The sequence below is a fragment of the Orcinus orca genome, chromosome 6, assembly GCF_937001465.1.
Source record: "Orcinus orca chromosome 6, mOrcOrc1.1, whole genome shotgun sequence".
NCBI classification, from domain to species: Eukaryota; Metazoa; Chordata; class Mammalia; order Artiodactyla; family Delphinidae; genus Orcinus; species Orcinus orca.
The window spans coordinates 113,714,538-113,733,219 of NC_064564.1; the positions used below are offsets into that span (position 1 = coordinate 113,714,538).

Below are 18,682 nucleotides of genomic sequence, written 5' to 3' on the forward strand. Positions count from 1 at the left end.
CAGTGGTTGCCTCTGGGGATAGATTTGGATGACTGGGCAATAGGAATTGTAGGGAGGGATACTTTTTTTTTAATCTTATTTTTATACATGTTTTACCTAATAAAAATAACTCGAAGAATTTAAATGTGTTTTAAAATCTGACTTTATTTCTCTCCCATTTTTCTTCATTGGTTGTGCAGACTGAGCGCCAGGTGTCTCGCTGGTTTGTTCAGTGCCTTCGGGAGCAATCCATGCTGCTAGAAATTATTTTCCTTTATCATGCATACTTTGAGATGGCACCTACTGACCTATTGGTATTAACCAAGATGTTTAAAGAGCAAGGATTTGGTAGTAGGCAGACTAACAGGCACCTGGTAGATGAGACCATGGATCCTTTTGTGGATCGGATTGGGTAAGTCTGAATTGAGGTCTCAGAACTTGTACAATGTTTAGAGTTTAGAGCATTGATAAACCCATGCACCACAACTACTGAGCCTGCACGCCACAACTACTGAAGCCCACGTGCCTAGAGCCTGTGCTCTGCAATAAGAGAAGCCACCGCAATGAGAAGCCTGTGCACCACAACGAAGAGTAGCTCCCGCTTGCTGCAACTAGAGAAAGCCCGTGAGCAGCAACGAAGACCCAACACAGCCAAAAATAAATAAATAAAATATTAAAAAAAAATACACACTTGACCATTGAGACATTTGATCTGGCCTAGATGTAATTGGTGGCTGTAGAAACCTTTAGTACTAGATCTGTGCTTTGATAGGCAGAAGCCACATGAGCCTACCAAGCATTTAAAATATGGCTGGTGGACTTCCCTGATGGTCCAGTGGTTAAGATTTTGCGCTTCCACTTCAGAGGATGCGGGTTCGATCCCTGGTCGGGGAACTAAGATCCCACATGCTGCGCAATGCGGCCAAAATAAATAATAAATAAAAACTAAAAAATAAAATACGACTGGTCATGGGAATTCCCTGGTGGTCCAGTGGTTAGGACTCTGCGCTTTCACTGCTGAGAGCCTGGGTTCAATCCCTGGTTGGGGAACTAAGATTCCACAGCTGAGTGGTGCAGCCAAAAAAATAAAATATGGCTGGTCAAGTTGAGATGTGCTGGAATTGTAAAATACATATTGGATTTAGAAAAACATTTAGAAGTACATTTAGAAGTACATTCTTTTTCATACTAAGGTATGAAAAAAGAATGTAAAATAACTCAACCTTTTTGACACTAAAGTGTCTTACATTTCACCTTAGTCTCCATTGAGGTTCAGAGTAGCACGTATGACACCATGATATTTTTCTTTCCAGCTACTTCAGTGCCCTTATCCTGGTGGAAGGCATGGATATTGAATCCTTGCATAAGTGTGCTTTGGATGACAGAAGAGAACTGCACCAGTTTGCCCAGGACGGGCTTATCTGTCAGGTGAACTTGGAGCAGCTTCTTAATTTTTTCAGATGGTTTGTAGTTAGTAAGTTTTTAACCACTCAACTATACTGCCACATACAATTTTCCTTATTGTGGAATTTGTGGTTCTACATTGTTAAGAAGTTAATTGGATCTGGAAGAAGTCTCAGATTTGTTAGTTATTTTCACAGAGGTGAGAGTTGAATCTGTGAGAACAAGTAGAGTGACTCAGGGAGATGATATAAGGACAAAAGAGGCCCAAGGACAGAACCTTGGCTGTTGTCTGTATTCATGTAGCCTGTGAAAGAAGAGGAAAGGGGAAGAACATGAGATGGAATGGTCAGAAAGATAGAAAAAGAGGAGAGATCTGAGAAAGTTCTAGAAGGATCAGGGAAATTTTCTAAGGAGTCTCTATTTGAACATGTATGTTATAATCTTAATACTACTTAAAATCAAGAGAGAAAACTGTGGGTAAAGGGAAGAGTAATTGAGGGGTCTAGTAATGAAGTGGCTGTGGCTTGGGAAGAGTAAAATGTCAGAATGGGAGAGAGGGGCCACTGAGGATGAATGGAAGACTTATTAAGCATGGTGAAGGATCCTCTGGAAGGGTCTTGACCCTTTCTGTTAAGTGACACAGACGTTTTCTCTTTTCATTAGGATATGGACCGTTTGATGTTGACCTTCGGGGACATTCCACATCACACCCCAGTGCTTTTGGCTTGGGCTCTCCTCCGTCACACCCTGAATCCAGAAGAGACAAGCAGTGTTGTCCGGAAGATAGGTGGCACAGCCATCCAGCTGAACGTATTTCAGTATTTGACCCGACTACTCCGCTCACTGGCCAGTGGGGGAAATGATGTGAGGCTCGGGCTATTGGTGTTTGAGCATGAGAGTGGGCAAAGAGCGAGGCAGAAGCTCATTAATGAGTCATGATAATAATAGTAATTGTCAAGGACATGGATAATGAAAATAGTTTTGTAACTAACCTTTATAGAGCATTTACTGTGACAGACGTGCTTGGCACTTTCTGTACAATATCTTGTTCCATCCTTAAAATACTGTGCACTAGGGCTTATCATCCTATTTTACACATTAGGAAATTGAGACTGAGGGAGATGGAATTTGCCCACAGAAACAATAAATTGGCAGTAAATGGTGGATACAGTTTGAACTATGTCTGACTCTTTGCCAGTATGTTATGCTGCGCCACTTAGTATCTCTTAGAAGATAGCTTTGGTCATAATGACTGGAGAAATCTTTTTGGGTAGCTTATTCATTCAACTGTACAGGATGAATTAGAAATTCTCTTGAGTCTTGCGTGTTGGGACTTAATTTGAGTGACACAGTTTAATCAGCTTGTTTTGACATGCTAAAGGAAACCTCAGCCAACTTGTTGGCACTGGTTGATTTATCTCGGTGACAGTTCAGGCAGCTGCATCATTCATACCAGCACATAGAGACTCTATCCTTTTTGTAGGCTGGAGGTGGTTTTCTTCCCCACAAATCTTTGATCAGTTTGAAAATGGTTCCTTTTTGATGTTATTCTTGACTATGTTGTAATATTTATGGTTCCTGCTTTCTCTTTTCTCCCTTTGTCTTCCTGATCTTGGGACTAAATTAGGAATTGTGAAGCCTCAGGTTCTCTTCCCATTTGTTTACAGAGACTATATTAATGTGATGGGATTGTGCTGAGTCTAGAAAAGAGTGGTGTTACTCAGAATTACCCACTGACTGCTTTGTCATTACAGTGTACCACTAGCACCGCGTGCATGTGTGTCTATGGACTCCTTTCTTTTGTTCTGACCTCGCTGGAGCTGCACACACTGGGCAATCAGCAGGTCAGTGTCTGGCTTTCATGAGACTGTCTACCCTGCCCCACTTTGCAATCACCTTCCTAAGATACCCCTTTGAAGCTGATATAACACAGACCCATTTACTTCAAGTATGATTTGTTTATTGTTGTTTTCCACTTATTATATTATAAAAATGATGCATATTAATGATTAAAAAATTAGAAAGTGCTGATAAAAAGAAAAAACTATAATCCCACCTTGCAGGATAACATATGTTAACATTTTGATGTGTTCCCTTCCAAATATAAAAATATAATAATTCTCTAGAAATGGAATCACAATGTATATACTGTTTTGTAACCTGTTTTTTTTACTCTGTAGTGCATCTGTCCCAAACAGCTGTGGATGCTAATTAATATTCTTGTGCAATATTTTTTTAAAATGAAATATTTCAAAGTTATTCCAAAGGAGACAAAAATTGTCTAATGATCCCATCACCAGCTTCCAAATTATCAATGCACAGCTGATCTTATTCATTTCTGCCCCTTTCCTCCTTGGTTATTTTGAAGCAAATCCCAGACATCATTTAGTAAATATGAGTATTTTAGTAAAATTTCACAACCATTATCATATCTAAAAAAAAAATCTTCAAATAATCAAGGCAGGGTTCAAATTTCTAATTATAAATGTCATAAGTTTATCATAAGTTTGTATCAGGATCTAAATAAATAAGATATGTACATTATTGGTTGATAAGTCTGTCAAATTTCTTTTAGTCTATAGTTGTGCTGTCCACTATGGTAATCACAAGACACATCATTGTCTAGATCCATTAGTTCCTTAGGAGTTATGAAATGGCACTATTCTGACTCTATCTCTCCTCTTTTGTTTACTGGTTAGAACATTGCTATAAAAAAGAAATTTGTTTCACCATATATACAAATATCAAATCATTATCTTGTGCACCTGAAACTAATATAATGTTATCTTTCAATTATTTCTCAATTAAAAAAAAGAAATTCTCTCTTGTTAACTATTTGATACTCTGGTATAGAGTACTATACATGCTTCTTTTCCTATATTTACCACTTTTCCCTAGCATTCTTAGTAGCATCCCAAGTTGGCTACTGAGGTTTATTTTTTACATGGCATTGTGAACTCATGGATTTAAACATATTAGCTGTGTTTTAATTCATTGCAGTCATTATTCTTTTCTCATTTTTTTTTGTTTGTTTTTTTTCTGCAGTTAGTATTCTTAGGCTCAGGTTGCCCCATCTTTGGCCAGTAAGAGCTTTTTCAGATTAGCTTCTGAATCTGTTTGACATTTCTCTTACACATTTTGATAGCTCTGTTGCTTTCTGATATGACAAAATCTTGCAGGATTATCTTAGAAGATTCTTGCCCTAGACTTGGAATCTGCCATTTCTCCAAGGAGCCCTGGTTCCTTTCAGTGGGAAATGATATTTGAGGAGTTCTTTATAACTAAGTCATTTTATTCATTTACGATGAGTGACTTATTTTGGAAATTGAAGAAATTGATTAAGTTGATGAAAATGAATATTTCTTATCATTGGAGAGAAAAGAAATTGGTGTTAATTGAAAGACTCAATTTCCAAAGCTCTAGGAGCATAGAACAAGCTTTGTGTCCTTTGCCAAAATTCTGGTCACATTTGGACCCTACTATATGCCTGGAGGATTGGTATTAACATTTTGGGGTTACAGGTGTCCTAGTACTTGGAATTTTTCAATAAATCATTTCATAAGCCTTCACTAGATTCCCAGTGTGTGCCAAACTCTGTGCCAGGTGCTGGGGATTAAAAATTTAAAAAGGCGTTATTCTTGACCTCTAGGAGCATAGTTTAGCTGAATCTAGTAGTACCTCACATTTACATGGCGTTTTAAACTTTATAGTTCATTTTCTCGTACATTATCTCATTTAATCCTTATGACAACACTGTGAAGCAGATAATAGTTTCACCATTTTAGAATTTGAAGTTCAGAAAGGTTAATTTGCCTAACATCATACAACAGATTAAGATTACATCCCTTACTTTTTTTTTTTTTTTATGTGGTACATGGGCCTCTCACCGCTGCGGCCTCTCTCGTTGCGGAGCACAGGCTCCGGACGCGCAGGCTCAGCAGCCATGGATCACGGGCCCAGCCGCTCTGCGGCATGTGGGATCCTCCCGGACCGGGGCACGAACCCGTGTCCCCTGCATCGGCAGGCTGACTCTCAACCACTGCGCCACCAGGGAAGCCCCATCTCTTACTTTTTAATCCCAGAATTCTTTCTGACATACTATATGAAGGTATTATTCATGTTTTTATTTTAACAGTTAAAAAAAGATGGACTGGTTCAACTAGGGAAAATAAGCATTTTCTTTTTCCCTCCGCAACAGGATGTAATCGACACAGCATGTGAAGTCCTGGCAGACCCTTCTCTTCCAGAACTGTTCTGGGGAACAGTAAGTATGTCAGAGGGAGCCATGCTACGGTATTCTCTGTAGCAGAAGAACTTATTAAACACTTACTTTGCGATAGGTCTTATACTAAGCTTTTAAGTCTATTTTCTCATATAATCTATACAAAAATCTATGGATTGGGTAGTATTATTATCATCACCATTTTGCGTGTGAGGAAATGTGATGCTTGGAGATGTGAAGTGATTTGCCCAAGCTAGTCACAGCTAGACAGTCAGGATCAAGATCTAGTTCTGTCTGACTTGAGTCCCTAGTCCACATTATTAACCAGTGTGTTCTCTTTCCTACCCATCAAGTCTTTTTTTACATTGAGAGACTGAGGCACCAGTAGTGCTATTAACTCCTGAACGTACCACTAGGCGATTGTAATTGTGTCTTAAGAGATTTCAGAATATTGTAACAGGTTTAGAGTAAAAATATGGCTTTGGAGAGAACAGTTTCTCACCAGTACTTAGTCTTAACATTGACGGCCTCAAGCCTCAAGGTCCAGCTAATGAATAAATCTGTTTTCCCTTAAACTGTGGCCTGACTGATTTGCCTTTATATCTTATCCTCTTTTTCCTGAGATGCTATCCAGTCTTACAGAATCAGTGTTCCAGGGAGAATCCGGTGGGAAGCAATATTCAGGTTGAGGATGTGTTGCTCGTGTGTTTGGTGCTATCTGCTGACATGTTGTGGGTGCTTTTCACATTACTGGAAACAGGTCATGCACAGGTGAATGGTGTTTTCCTATGGAGAGGACGGCAGAGGTCACTGGAGGCAGCAGTAGTCTCTCCTCAGGTCCTGACTCAATCAGTTGTTGATAGCCTTTTTCAGTGGAAACGTGGAAGTCTTAAATTATTAGAGAGGAATGATGTCTGCCTAAAGGAAAGGATTAATTTTACTCTTCCTTATGATTGCTGGGCAGTTCAGAGATGTGTTAATCCGTGGATAATGTGAAGGTCGGTGACTTCTACCCTTCCATCATAGGAGCCAACCTCTGGTCTTGGGATCATTCTGGACAGTGTATGTGGAATGTTTCCCCATCTCCTCTCCCCACTCCTGCAATTGCTACAAGCCCTCGTATCAGGGAAGTCTACTGCCAAGAAGGTACGTTATTCAGTTAGATGCCTAAATAGAGTAGGAGATGTTTTTTAGGAATCCTTTTTGCTTTCCACATTGAAATTTCATTGCCATGGCAAGAATTAGTCTGAGGTTGAATGAAAAATGTCAGAGATAGTGCATCAGTTCTATAAAATTAAATTTAAATCTTTTTATTAAGTACCTATTGTAGATATTTTGGGAGTGAGACAAAATGTGAAGTCCCTTAGTATCTAGATGGAAGAGAGTAAGGGGTCTAAGAAATAAGTAATAAAGCCAGGTGGTATGTAACTAATGTCATCGGAGTGGTAAAGACCATACTGTTCAGGAGAGGCAACTCTGTGTGGAGTGAGGGGGGCCTTGACTTGGGTGTTAAAGAATAATAAGGATTTGACAAGGAGTGCAGAGGCAAGTCTAAGAAGAGTCACAGGGATGGGTTTGTAAGAAGTTTGAGAGTCAGCACAGTCTGGCTGACCACACAGTCTGGCTGAAAGAGCAGAAAAGCAGATGGGAAAGACCCCTTAAATGTCCCCCTGGTAAATGTGTGGCTGAGTTTTTTTTTCTGTGTGTTGGCAGGTGTATAGTTTCTTGGATAAGATGTCTTTCTACAATGAACTTTATAAGCACAAGCCCCATGATGTGATCTCCCATGAAGACGGAACTCTCTGGCGGAGGCAAACACCCAAACTCCTTTACCCTCTTGGTAAGATAGGCAGACCCTGGTTCAGCTGTCTCTTTTCCATGGCCTCTGTGTGGACCTTACTGCTGTTTTAATATTTCACTTGCATGCCTTTATAGCAGGTCCTTCTCCTCTCCACTGTGCTTGTTGATTTGCTAATAAATTATTAGTTAGTTTCTCACTTTTTTCCATCTTTAGATTGTTTTACTTCAAAAATAATGCATGTTCATTATAACAAGGGAAACAATGCAGAGATACATTTTAAAAAGCTAATCTCTCTTTAGACCTGTCTCCATCAGATGATTAACGTTAATAGTTTGGTGTGTGTCCTTTTGCACATTTCTGTGTTCTTTCAAAATTCATTCTGCAAACTGATTTTATTATATGTGGATCTGACTCATTCTTTTTAGTAACTATGTAATTATTCTTGATGTCCCATAATTTTTTATCTTTTCCCTTCCAGAGGACATTTAGGCTGTGTCAGGTTTTTGCCACTATAAACAATGCTGCTTTGGGGACATATACCTTTATATACTAGTGCTTTTATTTTTAGTATATAGAATCCCCAAAGTGGGATTGTGGGTAAAAGGGTATATACAATAAAATTTTTAAATGCATGTCCACTGACACATGAAACGGATTTTAAAAAATGTGGTATATATAGGTGAGACATCAAGTCTTCCTAAGAGCCAAAATGTGGAATATTATTCAGCCTGAAAGAGAACAGGAATTCTGACACATGCTATAACAAGGGTGAACCTTGACGGCATGATGCTAAATGAAATAAGACAGTCCCAAAAGAACAAACACTGTTCCAATCATATGAGGTACTTAGAGTAGTCAGATTTACAGAGACAAAAGGAGAATGGTGGTCACAGGGGCTGAGGGATGGGGTAATGGAGAATTATTGGTTAATGGGTATAGAATTTCAGTCTTGCAAGATGAAAACAGTTCTTTGGGTAGATGGTAGTGATGGTTGCATAACCATGTGAATGTACTTAATGCTAGTGGACTGAACACTTAAAAATGGTTAAAATGGTATATTTTATGTATTTTTTACCACAATTTAAAAATAATAAAAAGTTTTGAATGGTAATGTCAAATTAAGTTGTAGAAAAATGTTGTAGCAATTTCCTTTCCTACTGGCAGTGTCTAAGAGTAACAGCTTTACTGTCCTAATCTCGGCATCATTACTGACTTACCCAGTCACCCAGGCACTTACTGTCCCATAAGGTGGTCTTCCTATAGTCATCATTTGAGTGGAGAACCACTCTGCACTCAGCTGTTTTTCAGACATATGGAAAGAGTCACTTCCCCAATGATAAGAGAGGGGTTTTGTTTTTCTTTTTCTTTTTAATGGAAAAAGCTGTAGCAGTGTTGGATACTAGGAAGAGAAACTATGCATCTCTGAGTGATTAAATATTGCTGTCTGTTATAGGAGTCACCTCTTCCTATTAGACTAATTTCTCTCTCTCCCTTCCTTAGGGGGTCAGACCAACCTTCGCATACCTCAAGGCACTGTGGGCCAAGTAATGTTGGACGATAGGGCCTACCTGGTACGCTGGGAATACTCTTATAGCAGCTGGACCCTCTTCACCTGTGAGATTGAAATGCTGCTTCATGTTGTTTCCACTGCAGGTGAGGTCAGCTTTGGGAGACATCTCTGTGGGAAGAAAAATGGACATGCTTAGAGGATTTGGAAGATAGAGAATTTCAAGATAAGATTCAGAACCTTCCAGATTGTGATTAGCATAATTTGTTCATCTGGGTCTCAGAGACTGCTCAGTGATCTTAAAGGAATTGTTTTCATTGAGATCACAAGCTTCCTTCCCCCTCAGATGTGATTCAGCACTGCCAGCGGGTCAGACCCATCATTGATCTGGTCCATAAGGTCATCAGTACAGACCTGTCGATAGCAGACTGTCTCCTGCCCATCACGTCCCGCATCTACATGCTGCTGCAGCGGTCAGTATCTGGTAACTCCGCTGGGCTAAAGTCTGCACATGTTCCACTGTGGACAGCCCTGGTGTGGTATCTATCCCCAGCCGAGGGCTTTCCTGTTTTCACATCCCTGCTGCCAGGAGGGATTTGGGAAGAGAACTGGAAAATACTTGGGATGCAACAAGTCGTATTATTCATTTTACTGAGTACAGTGCACTGTTCTCCAACCAGGTTAACAACCGTGATCTCCCGGCCTGTGGATGTCATTGCTTCTTGTGTCAATTGCTTGACCGTTCTGGCTGCCCGGAACCCAGCAAAGGTGAGACACCAAGTCTTCCTAACAGCCGAAAAACGTCACGCTTGGTGTATACCTGAAGACACATGGACATTTGACTCTTCTTTTCCCTTCTCAGGTCTGGACTGATCTTCGTCACACAGGCTTTTTACCTTTCGTGGCCCACCAGGTCTCCAACATGAGTCAGATGATTAGGTGAGCCAGGTCTTAGGGATTAGAGTATATTCCCTGGGCGTACCACATACATTTCAGATCTAAGCTAGCTTCGTTAGTTTTAAAGATGCTTCTCTGCCCGTTTGCTCCTTGTCTGTTCAGCCCTCTCACCGGAAATGAGTGGGGGCAAGGCAAAAGAGGTGATGGGACTTGGGGCACAGAGGCTACTTTCCTCTTAGGCCAGCACTGATGGTTCACAGTCTTCAAAGCCTGAGAGAGAGAGACAGAGAGAGAAAGAGGTATTTCTCATTCACTTTAGGTACGTGGGAGTTAACTTTCCAGTCTAGAGAGTCCAGAGGTTTCTGGATCCAGAGGCTCAACTTCCCCTTTTTAACCCATAGTCACTCTGTACTTTTCCTTGATTCATGGCCACTCGAGCTTGCCTGGTAGACCAGTTATTAATACACAGGCTCCATCTTACTACCTGAACATTCTCTCCTTGCTTTCTTTCGCTTACAAGACGAGGATGTTTTCCTCATGTTTATTTGATTTTTCACTTTTGAGGTTGTATATCAATAAAGTCTTTAATGCTTACCCTGGGTATTAAATAGCCTAGATTTGATTAATTCCTTTGCAGAGCTTTCCTGTTTTATGCCCAAGCCATCTAAATAATAAGAAGAATGCTCTGTGATTATAATTTTTTGAAGCCTTTTTTTCCCTCTGCCTCTCTGTCTTTTCCCAGTGCTGAGGGGATGAATGCTGGAGGGTATGGAAACCTCTTGATGAATAGTGAACAGCCCCAGGGCGAGTATGGAGTCACTGTTGCCTTTCTGCGCTTGATCACCACTCTTGTCAAGGTAAAATCTAATCAGATAGAAGCATCTGAAATAGTTTCCCTGCCCCCAGCTACTGTAGTCATTCTGTTTGCAGCTAGACCAGTTGTCCTGAGGTTATGGTGATGACAGTTTTCTGTGTATTGAGTATTTATTGTGTGCCAGATTCTGTAGTAGATGCTTTATCTGTGTTAACTTATTTAATACTCAGAGGCTGTATGGTATAATGCAGCAACTCTCAAGCTATTTTGACAGAGCCCAGGGTAATATGTACACATTACATCATATCCCAGGATACACATTGTATGTTTACTTCTAAAGCAGAGTTTCACAGTACAACACTACTTTTATTATGCAAGATGCACTCAGATGTTTTCTAATAAGTTATCTCACAATCCACTAATGGGTCACAGCTCTCTTTGAAAAATACTTGTGTAGCATAGATTTTGGAGTCAGAATTAGGTTTACTTTTTAGGTTGACCACTTACTAGCTGCATGACCTTGGGCAAGTATTGAATTTCTTAGAACCTCTCTAAACTGGGATGATAAATATCTCTGCCTCATGGAGTTGTTGAGAGGGCCACACAAGCAAAATACTCAGCACACTTCCTGCCTGCAGGAGTCAGTCAATCAGTGAGTGCTTAAAAAGATAGAAACAATCCTATGTAGAGGTAGGGATATAGATGTTGATGTTTATATAAAGAAGCCCCATTTTTAAGATAAGGAAGCTGATGGTAACAAGTAATATTAGGACAAAGAATTTGGACCGTCAGATCTCCTTTCTGATATCCGAGTGATGGGGTAGAGGTTGGGGGTGGTTGGTGATCACGGCAGTGAAACTGGCATTCTCCATCATCAACAGTCCTATATCCTCTGTGTTTAAGATAGACCTCTCTTCTGCTCAGATTTAGCCTTCATCCCTCTCTTTCTTGTAGGTGCCTTTTGTGACATTGTCAAATTGTCTTTTTAGTCCCTTTCTCTGTTCTAGAGAAACCTACAACTTGGATTCAGTTGAACTAGAGTATTCTGATGTTTCTTTTCTTTTTTTCCACTGATGGCCAAGGTTTGCCCAGATTTCCTTTGGACCTATTTGGACCTATGGTTTTGGAGTTAAATCTCTAGTGACAAAATGACTTACCTTTAAGTGGCATAAACCTTCACAGCATGGTTTCTTGTAGGGGCAGCTTGGTAGTACCCAGAGCCAAGGGCTGGTGCCCTGTGTCATGTTTGTGCTGAAGGAGATGCTGCCGAGTTACCACAAGTGGCGGTACAACTCCCACGGAGTGAGAGAACAGATTGGTAAGGAAAGCGTGGGCAGGGAAGATGGGAGGAATTGCTGGTTCCCTGGATTTTTCTCTCTTGGGATAAGGTTCATCACACAAGGCCGCGTCATTCCTCTGTCTTTTCTGGAGTCCAGGTTGCCTGATCCTGGAGCTGATTCATGCAATACTGAACCTGTGTCATGAGACAGACCTGCACAGCAGGTAGGAGGCGGGTGATTGCTAGAGCTCGGTACTCTCGGATGCTGCCAGTCCGCAAGGGAAGACACAGGCTTCTGCTGTGCAGAGCTAGCTCATTCTTCCAGAGTACTCAACTTGGTTAGGCCCAGAGCTCAGTGCTCCTGGGTTCTGACTTGCTTTCCACCAGGCTGTTTCTCCTTTCTCCCTATGAAGAGAGAAGAGCCAATGAAATGGGAACAAGGTTGTTCCCAGTGAAATTGTACACACACACACACACACACACACACACACAGACCTTTTTTATGACCTTTACAAAAATTATGCATGTTCATAGGGAAACAGGACTATTAACAAGTTAATGTGTATCTTTTAGGTTTTTTCCTCTGCTTGTACTAACTCTGTACCTTTTATTTCTGTGCCACTGCATATAGATCTGTCTTGTGTTAATGGTTCCATGCATTCCATTGTATGGATTAATAATGATTCATTTCAGTAAGCATATCCATTAATTGATGGACATTTAGATTGTTTCTCAGGGTCTATTTAAGGAAAGGAATCAGAATGGCTTCCTCTGGCAGCGAGAGCTGATCTGTATCACTAATGTCCAATTGTTTAGGTTTGGACAATACCCTTTCCTTCCAGTAGTAAATTTGGCAGCTCCCCGGTAACTCAGAACATGTCTGTCTTCCAGTCATACCCCCAGTCTGCAGTCTCTCTGCATCTGCAGCCTGGCCTATACGGAAGCAGGACAGACTGTGATCAATATCATGGGCATTGGCGTGGACACTATCGACATGGTGATGGCTGCTCAGCCCCGCAGGTAGGCCTCCCTTGCCACCTTCCCCCATTTATCTTTATTGTGCCTGCATGTTGTAAGAACTTTAGCATTAGAAAGACAACCTTGTTCTTCCTAGGGCATAGCCTTTGTATAACCTAGTGGCTGCTCTGTAGACTGGCACATAGCAAAGGGAGTTGATTGCTCCTCCTCTCTCCTAGTTTGGACTGGGGCCTCTAAAAGAAGCTGTTGAACTCTGGGATTATTGTTGGAATCTAATTCATGAGAGCACATGTATTGCAAATGAAGTCATATTGTCTGAATCAACTTTGGTTTCCATTTGGCACCCTAGTGATGGGGCAGAGGGCCAGGGGCAGGGCCAGCTGCTGATCAAGACGGTGAAACTGGCATTCTCCATCACCAACAATGTTATTCGGCTGAAACCTCCTTCTAATGTGGTGTCCCCCCTGGAACAGGCTCTCACACAACATGGTATGTAATTTTCTTCCACTCAGCAGCATTTCTGCCCATAAGTACATACTTCAGGCTGTGTTTTTAGAGGTCAACAATATTTTCTGATGGAACTCTTTGAGGAAATTTGGGAGTGATCACCAGTTCCCATCCTGGACTTAGAAATAAGAAGACTGTATCATACTTCATCTCTTCCTCCTATTGATGACAGAATAATAGTAAAGAACACATGTTCAAAGTTAGACTGTCTAGGTTCAAATTCTGACTTCAACCAGCTTTGACCTTGGGCACGTAATTAAACAAATCTACTTCAGATTTCTCGTCTATGAAGTGGGGATAATAGCAGTATCTACCTTATGAGATTATAATGAAGATTAAATTACTACTTGTAAAACCTGGTACCTGTTTAGTATTGACTGTTATTACTCTTTGACCTTAAACTACTCATTTAATCTCTTTGGGACCCAGTTTCCTCGTTTTCAAGTAGGCGTTTGGGTAATGTCTCTGACCTTTTTCAAGCTGTATCATTTTGGGACTTTTAGCATTTCAGTGTCATGCTTTAATGTGATGCTTTAATGTGGTTAGGTTTTCCTAACCTATTTGTTAGCATGCTGTTTTCTTAAAAATGTATCTTTTCTGCTCTTTTTTTAAAAATTTATTTAATCTATTTTTTTTTTTATTTTTGGCTGCGTTCAGTCTTTGTGCAGTGCGCGGGCTTCTCACTGAGGTGGCTTCTCTTGTTGCGGAGCATGGGCTCTAGGCACGTGGGCGTCAGTAGTTGTGGCTCACAGGCTCTAGAGCGCAGGCTCAGTAGTTGTGACACACAGGCTTAGTTGCTCCGCAGCATGTGGGATCTTCCTGGACCAGGGCTTGAACGCGTGTCCCCTGCATTGGCAGGCGGATTCTTAACCACTGCGCCGCCAGGGAAGTCCCTCTTTTTCTGCTCTTAATGAATTGGATTGAGCTGTTTACCCCCAATCCTGCCTGTCCCCTTGGCTACTGAAAAAAGAGGATGATACAGCCACTTAGATTTGCTCTGGCCCTCCAAGTACTTGAGAGTAAATTCCCTCACATATGTGAGCCTTTTTGAACAGAAGGCTCTCTTAAGAGCTTGAATCAGGCATGCTTTGGTGTCTAAACTGTTTCCTATACTTCTTCAGGTGCCCATGGGAACAACCTTATTGCTGTTCTTGCCAAATACATCTACCACAAACATGACCCTGCTTTGCCCCGTCTTGCCATCCAGCTACTGAAACGTCTGGCCACGGTAGGATCCCACCTAACGAGTCAAAGCCCCAGAAAACTGACTTTGTGCTTGAGACCACTCTTGCTTTCTCCCAAGAGAAGTAGCTAACTTGGACTTTTAAAGTGATGTAGCCATAAAGACACACACACACGCACGCAAATTGTGTTTTATGAGAGGTGTTTTTTTCCCCCGTTTATAAAAGACATACAAATTCATTTAAAAATGTTTATTTAAATGTTACAGATAAATGTAACATAGAAAGTTAAGGTACCCTATGATCTCCTCATTCCAAGAATTCCTATGAGCAGGTTGGTACTCATTTCTCCAGATTTTTTTTAATCTGTGCTTATATATTAAGGGATGTTTGGTGTGAGCTTTTGTTCTTTCCAAAAGCAGAATTCCACAATACATACTGTTTTGTGTCCAGCTTTCTTCACTTAACACGATATCCTGCAGTCTTGCCGTGGGGGCACATTTGGAGCTACTTCATTTTCTAATGCTTGCACGGCATGCCATAGAATGGATGCCTCCTAATTTATTTGGACTATTTTCTGTCTTAGTGTTAAACAGTGCTGTAGTGAACATTCTTATCCATAGAACTCTGTAAACTTTTGTTTATAGTTCCTAAAAATTAGATAGATATCAATGGGCATTTTAATTTTTATTAGAAATTTTGAAATTACCCTCCAAAAAGGATTGTAACAGTTTATGCTCCTAAAACCCAAGTCTTGTATCCTTGCCACAGTGGCTTCATCAGTTTTTTAATCTTTGCTAATCTAATAGACAAATCAATATCTTTTTTTTAACTTTGCATTTATTTAACCATGAGAGAGGTTATGCATCTTTTTATGTTGATTACTATTTCTTCTGGGAATCGTTGGGCATCTTTTGCTGTAGTTTGGAATGATGTCTCTTTTGACCCAGAGCTATCCATCTGAATGTTTCCCTTTCTGGCATTTTCCAAGAGTTGTTCAGCACCTTTCTTCAGGAGTCTGTTGAGGTTTCTCTGGAGGTAGAGCTCTAAGCCTGTGTGTCCCGGTCTCCACCAGGTGGCCCCAATGTCAGTATATGCCTGCCTGGGCAATGATGCGGCTGCCATCCGCGATGCCTTCCTGACCCGACTGCAGAGCAAGATTGAGGACATGCGCATCAAAGTCATGATTCTGGAATTCCTCACAGTTGCCGTAGAGACGCAGCCAGGCCTCATTGAACTGTTTCTGAATCTGGAGGTGAAGGATGGCAGTGATGGCTCCAAGGTGAGCCTGCACCTGGGATGAAGCTGGGAGATGGCTCCCTGGGAGGTGGGTGCTGGACTCTGCGGGTCCAGTTGATGGCAGAAGCTGTGGGGCTGAACTCTCACCTGCCCCTCTTGCAGGAATTCAGCCTTGGGGTGTGGAGCTGTCTCCATGTGGTGCTGGAGCTGATTGATTCCCAGCAGCAGGATCGCTACTGGTGCCCACCGCTGCTGCACCGTGCAGCCATTGCCTTTCTGCATGCCCTGTGGCAGGACCGTCGGGACAGTGCCATGCTGGTCCTCAGAACCAAGTGAGTCTGTCTCCAGGAGTTACTTAACCTCCAGAGCTCATGTCCTTGTCTGTAAGATGGGGTAACAGTCATTCTGAGAGATTTGTTGTGACAGGTCCCTGGGCACATGCATAAAAGTGCTTAGTGCCTGGGTCGGTGTGTGGGAGTTTATTCTCTTTTTAAAGCTGCCACCAGCAGGTGTAACCGTTACTCTGATGTGTTTACCTTAGAGTTTCCACCTTTTGCATTTCTGCCTTCTGCCAACCCCCCAAAACCATTGTTCGTGAGAAACGGTAGATTCAGATGAGAGTGGCTCACTCAAGCCATTGGACTGAATGGAGCACGCTCTTCTCTTGGAGCCTGTTTTGTCCATGGAACCCTTGATGTTTATGTAGGAGCAAGCGGCCCATGCAGCAGATGTTAGGGTTGTGGGAGCGATAAAATGTGGGGAAGTAACCACCAAGGGGAGGTGGAGAGAGGAGAAGGGACCGGGTAAGAGAACATGTGATTGCCAACACGTATTTTCTTTTTAGACCCAAGTTCTGGGAGAATTTAACCAGTCCACTATTTGGAACCCTTTCTCCTCCCTCAGAAACATCCGAGGTGAGCAGTGGTGGAGGGAGGGACAGTGACTGAAAGTCCGTGGGAGTCAAGGCTGGGCTGTGAGACTGAGCTGTGGAAAGTGACTCCTCCCCTAATTAAACAACCAGAATGTTTTCTTCACTAGAAACTTCTCTCTCACAGAAGTGCTTGCCTCCTCTTCCTTTGCTGTCTTGCAAGGGAAGGAGAGCGGCATGCCCTGCTGTGTTGCTGGCTCTGTGGTCTCTGCTCACTTGGAGACACTGTGGACCTGATGCTTCTGCTCTTGCTAGTTAGATGCCCACTCACATTCGACAGGGAATGTGCTTTCTCGTTTTCTAGTGTCGGGTCCCTGCTCTGTTTCCTTGTGGGAGGGCGGGGCACCAGGGGAGAGGTTCTCATGATTCTCTGCTCTCCCCCTCCACAGCCCAGCATCCTGGAAACCTGTGCCCTAATCATGAAGATAATTTGCTTGGAGATATACTATGTAGTTAAGTGAGTCCTTTCCCCTTTTGAGATTTTAATTAGAGGTTTGTGGCGGGGGGGACCATGGTAGTCTATGGCTGAGGGCACGGCTGTATGAGCCAAGGCAGAGGAGAGAGCTGGTTTGGAGCCATTTATGGAGGGCCACTGGTCTGTGTCCCTGGCCAGTCCATTGATGGCATTTATGATTGTCAGAAAGAGTTATTGTGAAGCAAACTCCATGTGCTTGGGATTTTATGGAGGAGGAATCCTAGAAAAGGCCTCAGCCTAACCCGTTATGCTGAGCAAGAAGTGTGAGCCCCACACATCAGAGCTGATTGGGAGCTGTCTGCTTTTAAGCCCATGTGAGGTGGTTTTCTCTGCCTCAGCAACGGTCTGTGCCCATCACATTCCCATCTGCTTTTAAAACCTAACTGTAGGTTTTGTTTTTCTCGGCACCATAGGGGCTCATTAGACCAGTCTTTAAAAGATACACTCGAGAAATTTTCCAGCGAGAAACGCTTTGCCTACTGGTCAGGGTATGTCAAGTCCTTGGCAGGTCACACGGCTGACACAGAGGGCAGCAGCTGCACCTCCCTGGTAGAGTATCAGATGCTGGTCTCCGCCTGGAGGATGTTTCTCATCATCGCCACCAGTCACGTAAGAACCTCCTGGGGTGTGGTTTTCACTTTGGTATCCTAGCAACGATATGCTGGGATGCCTAGCAGATACAGCCCCTTGGGATAAAGAATGAATCAGGATTTTTCTCTGAGAGCTAAAATGTAACAGGTTCTGTGCCAAATATGGGGTGTTTGAGGGCTTTGGAGCAAACAAGAGACCCTTAAAGAAAGTGCAGAGAAGTCATTTTGAATCCCTTCAGACATTCATGAAACCCTCCTATAGCCACCTTTGCAGCCCTGGATAGGTCCAGGGGCTCCCTTCATTCATCCACCTCTTGTGCATGTGGATAGTTGGCCTTCTCATGCTGTGTTCCCTGTGGACGCTAAGTACATATTTGTTGACTAGTCAGCAGGTAGCTACAACGGCTGCAGCAGCACCCTCTCTAGGGAACAGTTGGTTTTCCTTGGTTCTAGAAACGGCATTTCCTGGGCTTCTTAGAAAAAGAACAGAGGCCATTGTCTCTGCAACGTGTGTCTACAGAGCATTGGTTTTTAGAGAGAGAGTTAACGTTTGGGAAGAATTTGCATTTTTCCTTGGCGTGTGCTCTTTGACAATGCCATGCTGTGGAGTAAGGACTTGATATTGACCTATTTTGCCTTAGGGAATCCAGATTACTATCTTGATTTCATGACTAACTTCAGCTTAATAGATGCCCTTTGTTCCAGGCACACTCTTACATCTTCCATGACTTGTTCCTTAGTGCCAGACTGCCCACAGCCTTGGAGCTTGGCTGTGGCAGAGTGGTTTTGGACCCCTGAGACTGTAGACACACTAAAAGGCTCAACCATCTTGGGGGAATGATTGATTCCCCAGGCAGTAATTTGTGTGTCACCTACCTTTT

General features: G+C 42.3%; 1 protein-coding gene across 4 annotated transcripts in view; it reads left to right on the forward strand.

Annotated features, from left to right (window-relative positions):
- The window catches only part of NUP188 (nucleoporin 188), a 42,288-nt gene that overhangs the window by 15,677 nt on the left and 7,929 nt on the right, over nt 1-18,682 (forward strand). For all 4 annotated transcript variants that reach the window (XM_004269121.3, XM_033427017.2, XM_033427016.2 and 1 more), the window contains 22 exons: nt 180-391; nt 1,293-1,407; nt 2,047-2,247; nt 3,138-3,227; nt 5,582-5,647; nt 6,632-6,751; nt 7,319-7,445; nt 8,907-9,059; nt 9,260-9,386; nt 9,594-9,681; nt 9,776-9,852; nt 10,553-10,667; nt 11,822-11,942; nt 12,061-12,127; nt 12,795-12,923; nt 13,231-13,370; nt 14,510-14,616; nt 15,645-15,851; nt 15,971-16,140; nt 16,653-16,722; nt 17,126-17,193; nt 17,625-17,820. In XM_004269121.3, coding sequence (XP_004269169.2) covers nt 180-391; nt 1,293-1,407; nt 2,047-2,247; nt 3,138-3,227; nt 5,582-5,647; nt 6,632-6,751; nt 7,319-7,445; nt 8,907-9,059; nt 9,260-9,386; nt 9,594-9,681; nt 9,776-9,852; nt 10,553-10,667; nt 11,822-11,942; nt 12,061-12,127; nt 12,795-12,923; nt 13,231-13,370; nt 14,510-14,616; nt 15,645-15,851; nt 15,971-16,140; nt 16,653-16,722; nt 17,126-17,193; nt 17,625-17,820 — 2,766 coding nt within the window. The remainder of the gene's footprint in view (nt 1-179; nt 392-1,292; nt 1,408-2,046; nt 2,248-3,137; nt 3,228-5,581; nt 5,648-6,631; nt 6,752-7,318; nt 7,446-8,906; nt 9,060-9,259; nt 9,387-9,593; nt 9,682-9,775; nt 9,853-10,552; nt 10,668-11,821; nt 11,943-12,060; nt 12,128-12,794; nt 12,924-13,230; nt 13,371-14,509; nt 14,617-15,644; nt 15,852-15,970; nt 16,141-16,652; nt 16,723-17,125; nt 17,194-17,624; nt 17,821-18,682) is intronic.